This window comes from Maniola hyperantus, chromosome 8 (genome assembly GCF_902806685.2).
Source record: "Maniola hyperantus chromosome 8, iAphHyp1.2, whole genome shotgun sequence".
Classification (NCBI taxonomy): domain Eukaryota; kingdom Metazoa; phylum Arthropoda; class Insecta; order Lepidoptera; family Nymphalidae; genus Maniola; species Maniola hyperantus.
In genome coordinates this window covers 3130824-3143464 of record NC_048543.1, presented here as the reverse complement: position 1 = coordinate 3143464, position 12641 = coordinate 3130824, and the positions used below count along the sequence as shown (strand labels likewise).

General features: G+C 39.1%; 1 protein-coding gene across 3 annotated transcripts in view; it reads left to right on the top strand.

Annotated features, from left to right (window-relative positions):
- Window positions 1-12641, top strand: part of LOC117984389 (ATP-binding cassette sub-family G member 1-like) — a 300050-nt gene that overhangs the window by 15593 nt on the left and 271816 nt on the right. For all 3 annotated transcript variants that reach the window (XR_011237026.1, XM_034971016.2, XM_069500286.1), the window contains exons 2-3: window positions 2574-2774; window positions 12374-12491. Coding sequence is in view for 2 of the 3 variants with exons in the window: in XM_034971016.2 (XP_034826907.1) it covers window positions 2648-2774; window positions 12374-12491 (245 nt within the window). In the remaining variant the exon portion in view is untranslated. The remainder of the gene's footprint in view (window positions 1-2573; window positions 2775-12373; window positions 12492-12641) is intronic.

The following is a 12641-nucleotide window of genomic DNA, read 5'->3' as shown; positions in this document are numbered from 1 at the left end:
ACTTTCAGTACTTACATTAATTTTGTTTATACAGGATAAATCCGTATGTACACAGCGCGTTATGGTATAATTAATATCCATCCACGAATTCGCGAGTTAATGCTATACGTAAACTTTAACACGTTCAATGCGGCGTAATATTTCCCTGTCTTACTCGCAGTGCGTTACAAGGAAAATCTGACTGGTACATTGACTAAAATCTAGTGCGTTACCAGACATAAACGATTTGTACATACACCTCCATTATCAAGGTTTTATTTCCTCAAAAAACCTAAGTAAGACCATTTTAGTATTATTAGAGGATAGTATATGAGTCAAACTATCATGATGTGACTTAGCTTTAGCGTATAGCATGTATTTTAGAAAATATAAGGCTTTTAAAATCCCAGACAATTTTGCCTGGTGGAGCGCCTGCAGAACTAGCAACATAAGAAGTATCGACTGACGATTAGTGATGGGACTGTTATTAAAATAAAAATATCGATGTCATACTTTTATTTTATAATTAGTGAAAACTACATAATATATTAGTAAATTGTATAAGAAGTGCATAAACGGGCAATTTTATGCCCGAGTTATTTACTTTGCTTTCCATTTAGATTGCAAGGAAATTAAAGTGATATTCTAACTAAAATATGACTAATAAAAATTTCAATTCGAACAATTTTATATTTTTAATAATGAATTCACTGTAAATAATATAATTAAGTTATATGGTGATTCTCCTTTATCATTAGGACAAAGGAAAATTATAATTATAAAAATATCGTATTTAAAACTCGGATTTTCTTATTTGATGGAGATATTGTTAATGGTCTATTGTTTTGGATTTTTGCTGCCCAGCAATCATCAGTGTTTTCATCAGTAACAAGTTGCAGCATCCGACGTGACCGTTTCATGATTAGTCACACACATAATTATAATTTAATACCTATTTTTTACGCGAAAATGATAATACCATAATAATCGATATACGTACTGCTTCTTGAATGCACTATCCCTCAATGAAGGTGTTTCGCCTGTTCCCGTGGTGCTATACCAGACACGTACGTACAAGCCGCATATGACTGGCACCGCACACAGCAAAGTTTTTTTCCTTCTGGTGCTAACCAGACAAATGTGACTTGTACAGATTAAATAGTTTAAAATGCTAGGGTTTGAGGAGGAAATTAAAAATATATATTTATCTCTTACCTACTCACAAGGTTTCATAGTAAAAATGCCCCCGCACCACAGGAAAAAACACAACAACTAGTCGCCGCACCAGCTGAAAGTCACATACAAGTCGACGTTGACCGGTACCGCACGCAACGTGTTAACAAAGATGCACTTACTTACCGTTTACTAAGTATATAAATTACTTTACACTTAGACAAGTCCTTACCTACATCAATGAAAAACTTTAATTTAATAAATTAAAGGTAAACGGGCACTGTAGTATGGAAACCATAACCACGGTGGACACAAACAATTTTTTTTCTATAATGTTTAATTAACAGTGTATATTCAAAAACGGTCCTAATCTACACTGACATAGGTATGTTGCGTTGTTGTGGATCATGGGAATTACAAAAATATTAAAATAGTTTTAATTGTATTTACCATGAAAGAAAAACACTATTATATTACATTTACCTACCTACTCTTTTCAACGTTTAATAACTTTTCCCCCCCTACTGAAAGCCACAAAGCCAAATAAGAAGTAGAAGAACTTTTCCCCCCATTGATCTTGAATCAAATATTTATACATTAAGGAAGTTTACAATATTATCTTTGACTAGCTAATACCCGCGACTTCGTACGCGTGGACTACACAAATTTCAAACTCCTATTTCACCCCCTTAGGGGTTGAATTTTCAAAGATCCTTCCTTAGCGGATGCCTACGTTATAATAGCTATCTGCATGCCAAAGTTCAGCCCGATCCGTCCAGTAGTTTGAGCTGTGCGTTGATAGATCAGTCAGTCACCGTTTCCTTTTATATATTTAGATTTAAAACTATTTTAATTCATATCCGCAACTTTTCGTAAAGGCGGGTCCAGAGTGCCCGATTACCTTTAAAATTTTCCCCTTTTCTGCCAATTTTACATCTTTTTGCAATAGTTTTAAATCATGACAAAGTAATTTTTTGTAAAAATTTAATTTAAAAAATAAAACAAACAAAAAAATTTTCTTTATAGATAATTTTAATAAGTACTTAATATGTACTTATAATAAAACTGTATATCTAAATATAATTAAAGGAAAAGCCGACTGACTGACTGATATATCAACACAAAGTCCAAACTAGTGGACGGATCGGGCTGAAATTTGGCATGCAAATAGCTCTATTATGACGTAAGCAATAGACATCCGTTAATAAAGGATTTTTCAAAATTCAACCCCTAAGGAGGCAAAATAGGGGTTTGAAATTTGTGTAGTCCGCGCGGATGAAGTCGCTATTATAAGCTTGTAAGTACAGAAAACTCTGCATTTATTTACGAGTGATTTCTTCTGAGACGTATAATGCCTATAGAAAAGTTGTAGGTTTGGCCATACAACAACTTAGGTAACGAAATATTCTTCTTTGTTACAGGTGGATAAAGGCAATCACGCACTAGTGCACAAACCGCTAAGGAACTATAAGATGACGAAGTAACAGTCCAAGCAATGGAGGCGCCCTCGCAACCCAGTGCCCCGGCCGCCTTAGGCCAGGCCCACCTCTCCCACTTGCCTCAACGGCCGCCTGTCAACCTCGGCTTTCAAGACCTCTCCTACACTGTCTCTAATGGAAAAAGTAAGATTTCTTTCACCATTTCTAGTTTATACGTAACGGTAAGATGACCCGGGCTTCCACGCTAAACTGGCAAGATTTCTATTATCCATACATAACTACTCATACAGTTAGTTACTTTCATCGTCTGATGTATCTTGCTATCTGAGCAGTTCACGCCATCATATGCATCTGCATTCTACAACCTACATAGGCTATTTTTCTTTATTAGCGATTCGCGAGTGTCCCCGCAAAAATCAGCTTTTTTTTAACTAAAACTTTTGAAATAACTCTAAGTTTTACCTATTGTACTTAATCTTACTAATGTTATAAATGTGAAAGTTTGGACGTTTGTTACTCCTTCGTTCACGCCACCTTGAGTAGCACATAGACTACATTAATATTTAAAAGTTCCCGTAGGTAAACTACAAATTTTACTTGGCGGTGGATGAACTAGCTTACCGATTGGGTAGAAAAGAATAGAGATAGCTTATGAGTACTCTATACGCTGAATGAACTCGTCATATGGCACGCTATTGTTTTTACCGGTATAGGGATTATCACATATTAATATAAGTACCTAATAATAATATAACAATTATAAGGAAATAACATTTTAAAAACATTTGTACCTACGCAAGTCAAATGGATAACAAAAAGTAAATAACGTTGAGTTTTATTTAACAAACATTTCCTTAAAATTTTGATCTATTGCTCACCTACATGGCCCGTGTTCAAGGCTTGGGTTGGGAGGTTACAAATTATAAGTAATTTATGGTTTTAAAAATATTCTGTTTTTGATGCTACTTATTCCTAAAATAGCCGGAAACTTGAAGTTAGTTGAAAAGTAAAGGTTAACATAAGTAATATTTGTATTATATTTTATTAAAAGCACAGCTCATAAACCACTGGAGGGATCGGCTGAAATTTGGCTGGTAGTCTGTTTATTATGTCGTAGACATCCGCTTAGAAAGGATTTTTGAAAATGCAACCCCTAAGGGGATAAAATAGGGGTTTAAAATTTGTGTAGTCCACACGGAGGAAGTCGCGGGTATAAGCTATTTTGTGATATAGGTATTTGCTTGCATTTTAACGTTTTAAGTGCTAAAACATCAAAGATGTGAGGAAAAAAAAGATAAATATTTTTCTATCCACCTGACGATCATGACCTGTGGTGATTGCTCATCTCGTGATGCAAGCATAGCATAACAACTAAAGATAACTATATACTTACTTAAAATGACTTTATTTAAAACACTTGCTGGCCTTCGTAGTTAATATCCTACAATCTGAGTAATGCTTTTGAAGAACTCATTTGTTTAAAAACTGGTCAAGTACCTACGTATTAGAAAACGAATTAGTTAGGGCAGCTACCTACCTAGTTAATGCTAGTTACTATTTTTTTGAGTTTTTTCCCAAAAACTTTAAAAAAACTCATAATTATTTTAAAATACTATTTAACGAGGTGTTTAGGTGTACCTACTCAAGGGCGTAAACCAAAATTTTGCAAAACTACAAATTAACTTTTATATTCCCTTCCTGTGTTGAGGACAATACGCAGAGAAACTTCCAGCTTTTATAAACTAACGAAGTTCCGGCATGCGCTGGCTCTTAGTCCATCAGATGTTGCACTATTTCCGAGTTTCCGACACATCAATCTACACGCAACATTGCCCAACACTCGGCCCGCGCTTACAGCCACCGTGTGATCAAACGCTGGCGGTCATCGACCCCGTTGCCTATATCTAACGATTAGGTAGGTACTAGGTACATAGGTAAGATCAGTTGCAAGGTTTGCACGAAGCCGCAATTACCACGCCGCGTGCATTGGCTAACTGTGTCGAAAGCTTTGTGTGAAACCATTAGTGATGTACATACTGTGATTGCGAGATCAAACAAAACTTCTCTTTTCCTGCGGTAGTTTTTGTGTTTTTAAAAAATAATAATAGCAAACAAACGGGCCTGCCCGTTTGTTCGCTATTCGCTTGTTTGATCGCCCGGATTGAATAACCCCATGTTGTAACCTAATGGGAACACCGCCAAAGGGAGTTGAGACTTGTGCATTTCTGTTGATAATGGTTTCAAAGCTCCCTCGAATGTATCACTTGTTTCCATCAGCTTCTGTTGGTTAACATCCTGGTTGTATAGAAAAGTTACCCAATACTTAACAATAATTTGTTAGTCCATCTAGTGTGGCTCTATATAGGTACCTACCTAACCTAAGTATTTGCCTTCCTCGTTCGGTCGCCGGTCGACTGCGTTACCGGCCGCTTAGTCAACCGTACGTAGTGGCTCTAAGAATCTGTAATTTATATGGAAGTTGCCGTGTCTACGCGCATGAAGTCGCGGCAACTCCGTGCGCAAAGCCTCAATAGCTCAACGGTTAGAGGAGCGGACTGGAATCCGAAAGGTTGCACTATCGTCGTACCTACTCCTAGCACAAGCTTTAAGGTGCTGATAGACTTGAGCATTCACTTGTAACAGAACATCGAGCATTCGCCGTTTTTATTTTTGTCGATCTGAACAACGAGCCGAGCCAAGCATAGAGCCAAATATTGCTACGAACATCTTGAGAATTCTAGCGAGCGCTCTATTCGGTGCTCGTGTGCTCGTCAATTTTTGAAGATGTCACACTGCAGAGCAACAGGGGTGCGGGGAGGGACGTCGCAGAGCGGCGGGGTGCGCCACGATGACAGAAGCTTGGCTCGGCAAAAAGCTCCAAGCAAATTTGCTCGCTAGAATGCTCGCCAGAACGCTCGATAGAATGCTCGCTTTTGTTCTCGTATTTTTCTGTGATGTAACATTCGCACGAATGCTCATTACAAGTGAATGCTCATTACAAGTGAATGCTCAAGACTATCAGCACCTTTACGCTTAGTTCGAGGGGAAAGGGGAATATTAGTCATCATTGGCTAATATTCTTTTTTTTTAAAAGGCATGGCACTTCCATATAAAGTACAGAATCTAACAGTCGTCGTCGACTGAGTTGCCAGGCTCCTAGTCGACCGTGCGTAATAGGTCTTATTGTCGTGATAAGCGTTTATAAAACAAAACAAAAACCGGCCCAATTGAGAACCACCTCCTTTTTGGAAGTCGGTTAAAAACTTATTAAGTTTTTGGAATCAAACAAAAGTTTGAATTCTGTTAAACGTAGTTGATATTTTAGATCTAGGTAGGAAAGCGCTTTGGCTTCCTCGTTTCTAATACGCCCCGCTAAGGTCTGGAATGCGCTTCCGGCTTTCTTTTTCCCCACTACTTTCTTCATTAGGCAAGCGCGCCCCACCTTCTTGGGCAGCATCATTATTAAGCCATTAGGTTTGATTGCAGTGAAATATGGCCTTATTTTTTTTAGATAAAATAAAAATGTTTTTATTATATAATTTATGATAAAAATTAAATTCGGCTTGCAAACGAGTATATTTTAATTTTATGCGCCTAAAACATAAAAATTAATCTCTCTCAAACTGGATAGTCATGAAAACATTAATGAATGTAAAATATCGATATACGTCAACCACTTTAAGCTCGGTACCTGTGAAAACATCGACAAAAAATAAACAAATAGTAATAGAAGTTCATCACTAGTGAGTAACACGCGACTTGCAGCTTGCAGACCACATCGTGCGCGTGAATGCAATTATTTATGCACCATACCTTTCAGTAATCTGCGATGCCAGTCAATATTAAATAAGTAATATTGCCAGTCACCAGTCAAAGCACTTGAAGTTTACTTGAATGAAAATCTATTTTACTATATTTATCTTCAAAACATGACAAACATCGATAAAAAACAGCATGAATGAAAAAAGCAACATGTACAGCGGCCATATTGAATTTGTATAAGTAATAATGGCCCTCACTCGACGGGATGATGTAATAATTGTTGGAAAATGAATGTATCCATTCTTATTTTGAACGCATTCTTGCCATAGACAAGCTTAATACAAATGACATTTGACTTTTGGTTTGGACATGGTTTGGACTCTCTCTTGTCTTTGGCGGCCATTCGATTTACACGTCGCTTTTTGTATTCCTCATTGTTAAATAATTAATTAACTAATTATAATGTGATTCTTATATTAAATTAGTGGCTCGACTGCTTTGAAGCATTTCTGTTTTTCTTTCTTCCAAAATCACGCGTCACACTATGCATATCCCGCATAGCCCTCTGCTGAACAATAATTATATCAATATATAAATCCAAAACTGTTCAGGGCCAGGGATTTAGATTTTAGAAGTTATGTTGGAAATTGGAATAAAGAAACTCACAGACTTGAACTCTGAAAATATTAGGTACACTCCTTTGGGCAGCCGTGTACCTAAATAATAAATATCGATAGAAGACCATCACTAGTCAGCAACACGCGACCAGCACGCAGCCTGCGGCCTACATCGTGCACGTGAATGCACCCATACCTCTCCATTGATGCAACTTCCTTTTCTAGGGCATGGCGCATATTTCCACTCGAGCTATTCCGTTAGGAAATCTGATCTTGCAGATGATTTGGTTGCGAAGGCTTTACAACTGTGAATAATGGGAATAGACTTTCACAAAATGCTCTCGATTTAGTTTACCACAGGTTCTACCTGGCCTTTCTACTGAGAATAGCCGTGGTTACTCTTTATCATCATCATGATCAACCCATCGCCGGCTCACTACGGTCTCCTCTCAGAGTTAGAAGGCTTTTGGCCATAGTCTACCACGCTTGCCTTGTGCGGATTGGTAGACTTTACACACCTTTGAGAACATTATGGAGAACTCTCAGGCATCAACATCGTGAGGAAACAACGACAGAGACTTCCTTCCTTGACGGTCGCAGCATCAAGGTCGCTGTCGACGGTTTTTGCTCGGAACTCAAACCCATCAATGCTGGCGTCCCTCAGGGCTCGGTGCTATCGCCCACACTGTTCATCCTGCATATCAATGACATGTTGCATCACAACAACATCCATTGCTATGCGGATGACAGTACGGGTGATGCCCTGTACAAAGGACATACACAGCTTTCTCGCGCAGTGCTGGAGGAGTGTAGAGCCAAACTTGTGTCTGACATAGAAACCTGCCTAGGTAAAGTGTCAGAATGGGGCGCACAAAACCTAGTGCAATTTAACCCAACTAAAACACAGGTTTGCGCGTTTTCCGCCAAGAAGTCCCCTTTTACACTGCCTCTTCTCTTTCAGAGCACTCCCCTCACACCTTCCAACAGCATTGGGATCCTTGGAGTCCACATTTCGAGCGAGGTTCAATTCCGCGATCATTTGGAAAGCAAGGCCAAATTAGCCTCCAAAAAGCTTGGGGTGCTCAACAGAGCAAAGCGGTACTTCGCGCCCGAGCATAGGCTCCTACTCTATAAGGCGCAAGTCCGCCCTCACATGGAGTACTGCTCCCACCTTTGGGCTGGAGCACCCCAGTACCAACTCCTTCCATTTGATCGGATCCAAAGGCGGGCTGTTCGACTTGTGGACGATCCCAAACTAACCGCCTCGTTGGAAAGCCTGGAGCACCGCAGAGACGTTAGCTCTCTATGCGTGTTCTATCGCCTGTATAATGGGGAGTGCTCTGAAGAGCTTTTTGACCTCATTCCACCCTCTTTTTTCTACAACCGCACCGCGCGCCACCGTAAGGAATTTCACCCTCACCATCTGGGTGTCTGGTGCACTTCGACCGTCCGCTGCGCCAGATCCTTCTTTCCACGCACGTGCAAACTGTGGAACCAACTCCCATCGGCGGTGTTCCCACTAGATTATAACATGGGGTTATTCAAGGGGCGAACCAACAAATTCCTAAAAGGCCGGCAACGCATCGGCGGCTCCTCTGGTGCTGCAAATGTTCATGGGCGGCGGTAATCACTTAACATCAGGTGACCCGCCTGCTCGCTTGCTCGCTATATCTATTAAAAAAAAAAAAAAAAAAAAGAGACAGTGCTCTACAAATCCGCTATCTCCTTCTACATGTGTGTGTGGTCACTTTCTGCCGCGTACTGTATTAATTACTGCTCTCATCATCATGATCAACCCATCGCCGGCTCACTACAGAGCACGGGTCTCCTCTCAGAGTTAGAAGGGTTTTGGCCATAGTCTACCACGCTGGCCTTGTGCGGTAGACTTCACACACCTTTGAGAACATTATGGAGAACTCTCAGACATGCAGGTTTCCACACGATGTTTTCCTTCACCGTTAAAGCAAGTGATGTAATTACTTAAAACGCACATATCTCGAAAAGTTGGAGGTGCGTGCCCGGGATCGAACCCTCGACCTCGGATTAGGAGGCGGACGTCCTAACCACTAGGACTAAACACTATCACAACTTACTCTTTATACTAAGTACTAATAATTATTGCTCTACTAATTTAATAAGTCAACTTTATTTTTATTTTTGTTTTAAATTCTTTGTTGCACATGTTTTAGGGATATCTACTGATGTGTACTTTAAAAGTAATGTAAGTAAAGCTACATTTTCTTTTTCTTATATGATCATGGCTTGAAATACGCTTTCTCTGCTTTCTATTATGCCATAGATTTTTGTGCGTTTGGAACCCTCTGAGCTTTAGTTACGTAATCAAGTGAAATTATCACGATTAGGTTCATAAGCGCCGTGGTCTTGTTAGTGTGAGGTCCCGGGTTCGATTCCTGGGAGGGGTTAGGAATTTTATAATTTCTTTTCTAGTCTGGTCTGGTGAGAGGCCTTGGCCGTGGCTAGTTACCACACTACTGGCAAAGGCATGCCGCCAAGCGTTTTAGCGTTCCGGTACGATGCCGTGTAGAAACCAAAGGGGTATGGGCGCCATATCCCTTCCAGGTTAGCCCACATCTATCATAGATTGCATCATCACTTACCACCAGGTGAGATTGCAGTCAAGGACTAACTGGTATCTCTGAATAAAAATAAAAACAAATTATAATTTTACATATTCAACATAATTTTGACAATTAAAAAATGTAATAATGGTAACTAATTAATTATTGATTTCTAGTGTGTTTACCTACACTTTAAGTAACGAATCCATACTAATATTATAAATGCGAAAGTGTGTCTGTCTGTCTGTCTGTCTGTCTGCTAGCTTTTCACGGCCTATCCGTTCAACCGATTTTGATGAAATTTGGTACAGAGATAGGGGAAGGACATAGGCTACTTTATCCCGGAAAATCAAAGAGTTCCCATGGGATTTTAAAAAACCTAATTACATACGGACGAAGTCGCGGGCATCAGTTTTAAATATTTTGGATAAATGACTTTGACTTTGACTCACTAAGACGTGGGTATTTACTTATTTTATGTAGGTAATAGGTATAAGGTACTTATATAGTAAGTCTGTATATCATAGTCACTGCATCACTCTATTTTACTAAAGTGTATTTGTACAGATAAGTAAATGTGCCATTGTGTTCTGTTGAAATCTTGAATGGCTTGTTGTTTAGCTGAGGAATCCGAACGTTGGTATTTCGTTGTGAGGCAACAGCTATGAAATACAATATTCTATTTCTCAATACATATTACTGTTTAACTCCGAAAGAGCCCACGAAGGTAGTAAACAGCCGTAGTAAATAGGACCACTGACGAAAAAAAACCCGGCCAAGTGCGAGTCAGGCTCGCGCAACGAGGGTTCCGTAATACAGTCGTATTTTTTCGACATTTTGCACGATAATTCAAAAACTATGATGCGTAAAAATTAATAAAAATCTGTTTTAGAATGCGCAGGTGAATACCTTTAATATGATACCCAACTTGATATAGTTATCTTACTTCGAAAACTGAAAATACTATTTTTTAGTTCATGACTACAATTTTTTTTTGTGTGTGATGTAACCACAAATTCAGATTTTCCCCCGAATGTTTGCTATAAGACCTACCTACCTGCCAAATTTCACGATTCTAGATTCAACGGGAAGTAATTACCCTGTAGGTTTCTTGACAGACCGACAGACAGACAGGCAGACAACAAGGTGATCCTATAAGGGTTCCGCTTTTCCTTTTGAAGTACGGAACCCTAAAAATATAATAACATAGCAGGCGTTCGTTAAAATAAATAATAGTTATTATAATTAGTAGGTAGGTACCTACTCAATACTTTGTTTGGGTACCTAGGTATTTAATACAATGAATTAAATGTTTGAGCAACTTCCGCATTAAGTACCTACATAATATTACGAGGTATGAGATAAGGTCAACCTTAATGTGGGATCTTAGACCTTTATTATAGTATCAAAATAATTATGAAACTTCTTTAGAGTTATGCAACTTTTTAGAGTTCCGTAGGTACCCAAAGGGTAAAAACGGAGCCCAATTAATTCTCTATCAATCCGGTCTGCTGTCTTTCTGTCCGCGTGTCACAGGTCTTTAGCTCTTAGAGGAAATAAGTTATAAACCTCGATAGCTCAACGGCTAAAGGAGCGGACTGAAAACCGAAAGATGGCCGGTTCAAATCCCACCCGTTGTACTATTGTCGTACCTACTCCTAGCACAAGCTTTACGCTTAGTTGGAGGGGAAAGGGGAATATTAGTCAGCAAAAAAACCTGAAATTTTGGTATTTGGTGTATGTTATCTACCCGTTATCTACTTTAAAATATGTCGTTAAACCACAAAATAAGCTTACAATCATCCTTAAAACTAGCCTTAAAATACATTCCTTTTTACCCGACTGTGGCAAAGCCAAAAGGAAGGGTTATGATTTTAGCAGTCTATGTATTTAACTGTTATATACTTGCCTATCTGCTACAGAAATAAATTCCTTGTACATAAACCCATAAGGTCTTGTTATGCCTGATACTAGTAGTACTAACACAAGTCTGAAGAGCTTCATCCTGTTAGGTACCTTCTATGAATGCAGTGATTTTAATACAATAGCTGGGGTCAAGAGAGGTCATTTACAAGTACTATTTTGCTTTATTGTAAAGTAATGTTATGTTTAGACTTATTATTAGGGTGCGTTGGGGTAATTTCGACAGGGATTTCTATGAGATGGCTTACTCTTTGATTTTTCGGAATAAAAAGTAAGTAGGTACTCCAGGATGTACCTAGCTATTTAAGATTCCAAATTTTATCAAGATCGGTTCGTCGGCTAAGACGAAAAAAAGATAGCAGACAGACACGCTTTCGAATTTATAATTTTAGATACCAATATGTCTGCGTGGATTTAGGTTTTTAAAATCCCATGGATTCTTTTTGAATTTTAGAATAAAATGTTTATCATGGGATACAAGCTATCTGTATTCCAAATTTCGTCAAAATTGGTTAAACGGATGTTTTATGATAAACTAGCAGACAGACAGACAACACTTTCATATTTTTATCATTACATCAAATCCAATCCAATCTATTAGCCTGTGCATGCGTCCACGGCTGGACATATGCTTTTCCAAGACGCGCCACCAAACACGGTCCTCTGCCTTCCTCATCCACCCGCTTCCCACCATCTTTTTCAGGTCCAGCCGCCAGCGGGCTGAAGATCATCCCCACACTTCGCTTACCGGTACGTGGTCTCCACTGCAGAACACGTCTGCCCCATCGGCCGTCGGTTCTGCAACAGATGACCTGCCCATTGCCACTTCAGCTTGCTAATCCTGCTAATAAATATTAAGTATGGAAGTATTGATTACAGTGTGAATTGTTGCTTGTTCCAGTATCGAAGCTAATCTTACGGGGCATCAATGGTGAATTTCGCTCCGGTCAGCTGACTGCCATATTGGGACCTTCTGGAGCCGGCAAGAGCACTCTGCTCAACATCCTTGCGGGATACAGGTATACAAGCTCAGTTAATGAAATGAAACAGTTTATTTGTATGAATATGGGAAGACAAGGTGTTTACAATAGAGAGTTATGCCAACATATCCAGTCAGGAAACCCTGACTAACAAATTTTTTGACAAAGTAGGTATAACATTTTATACGT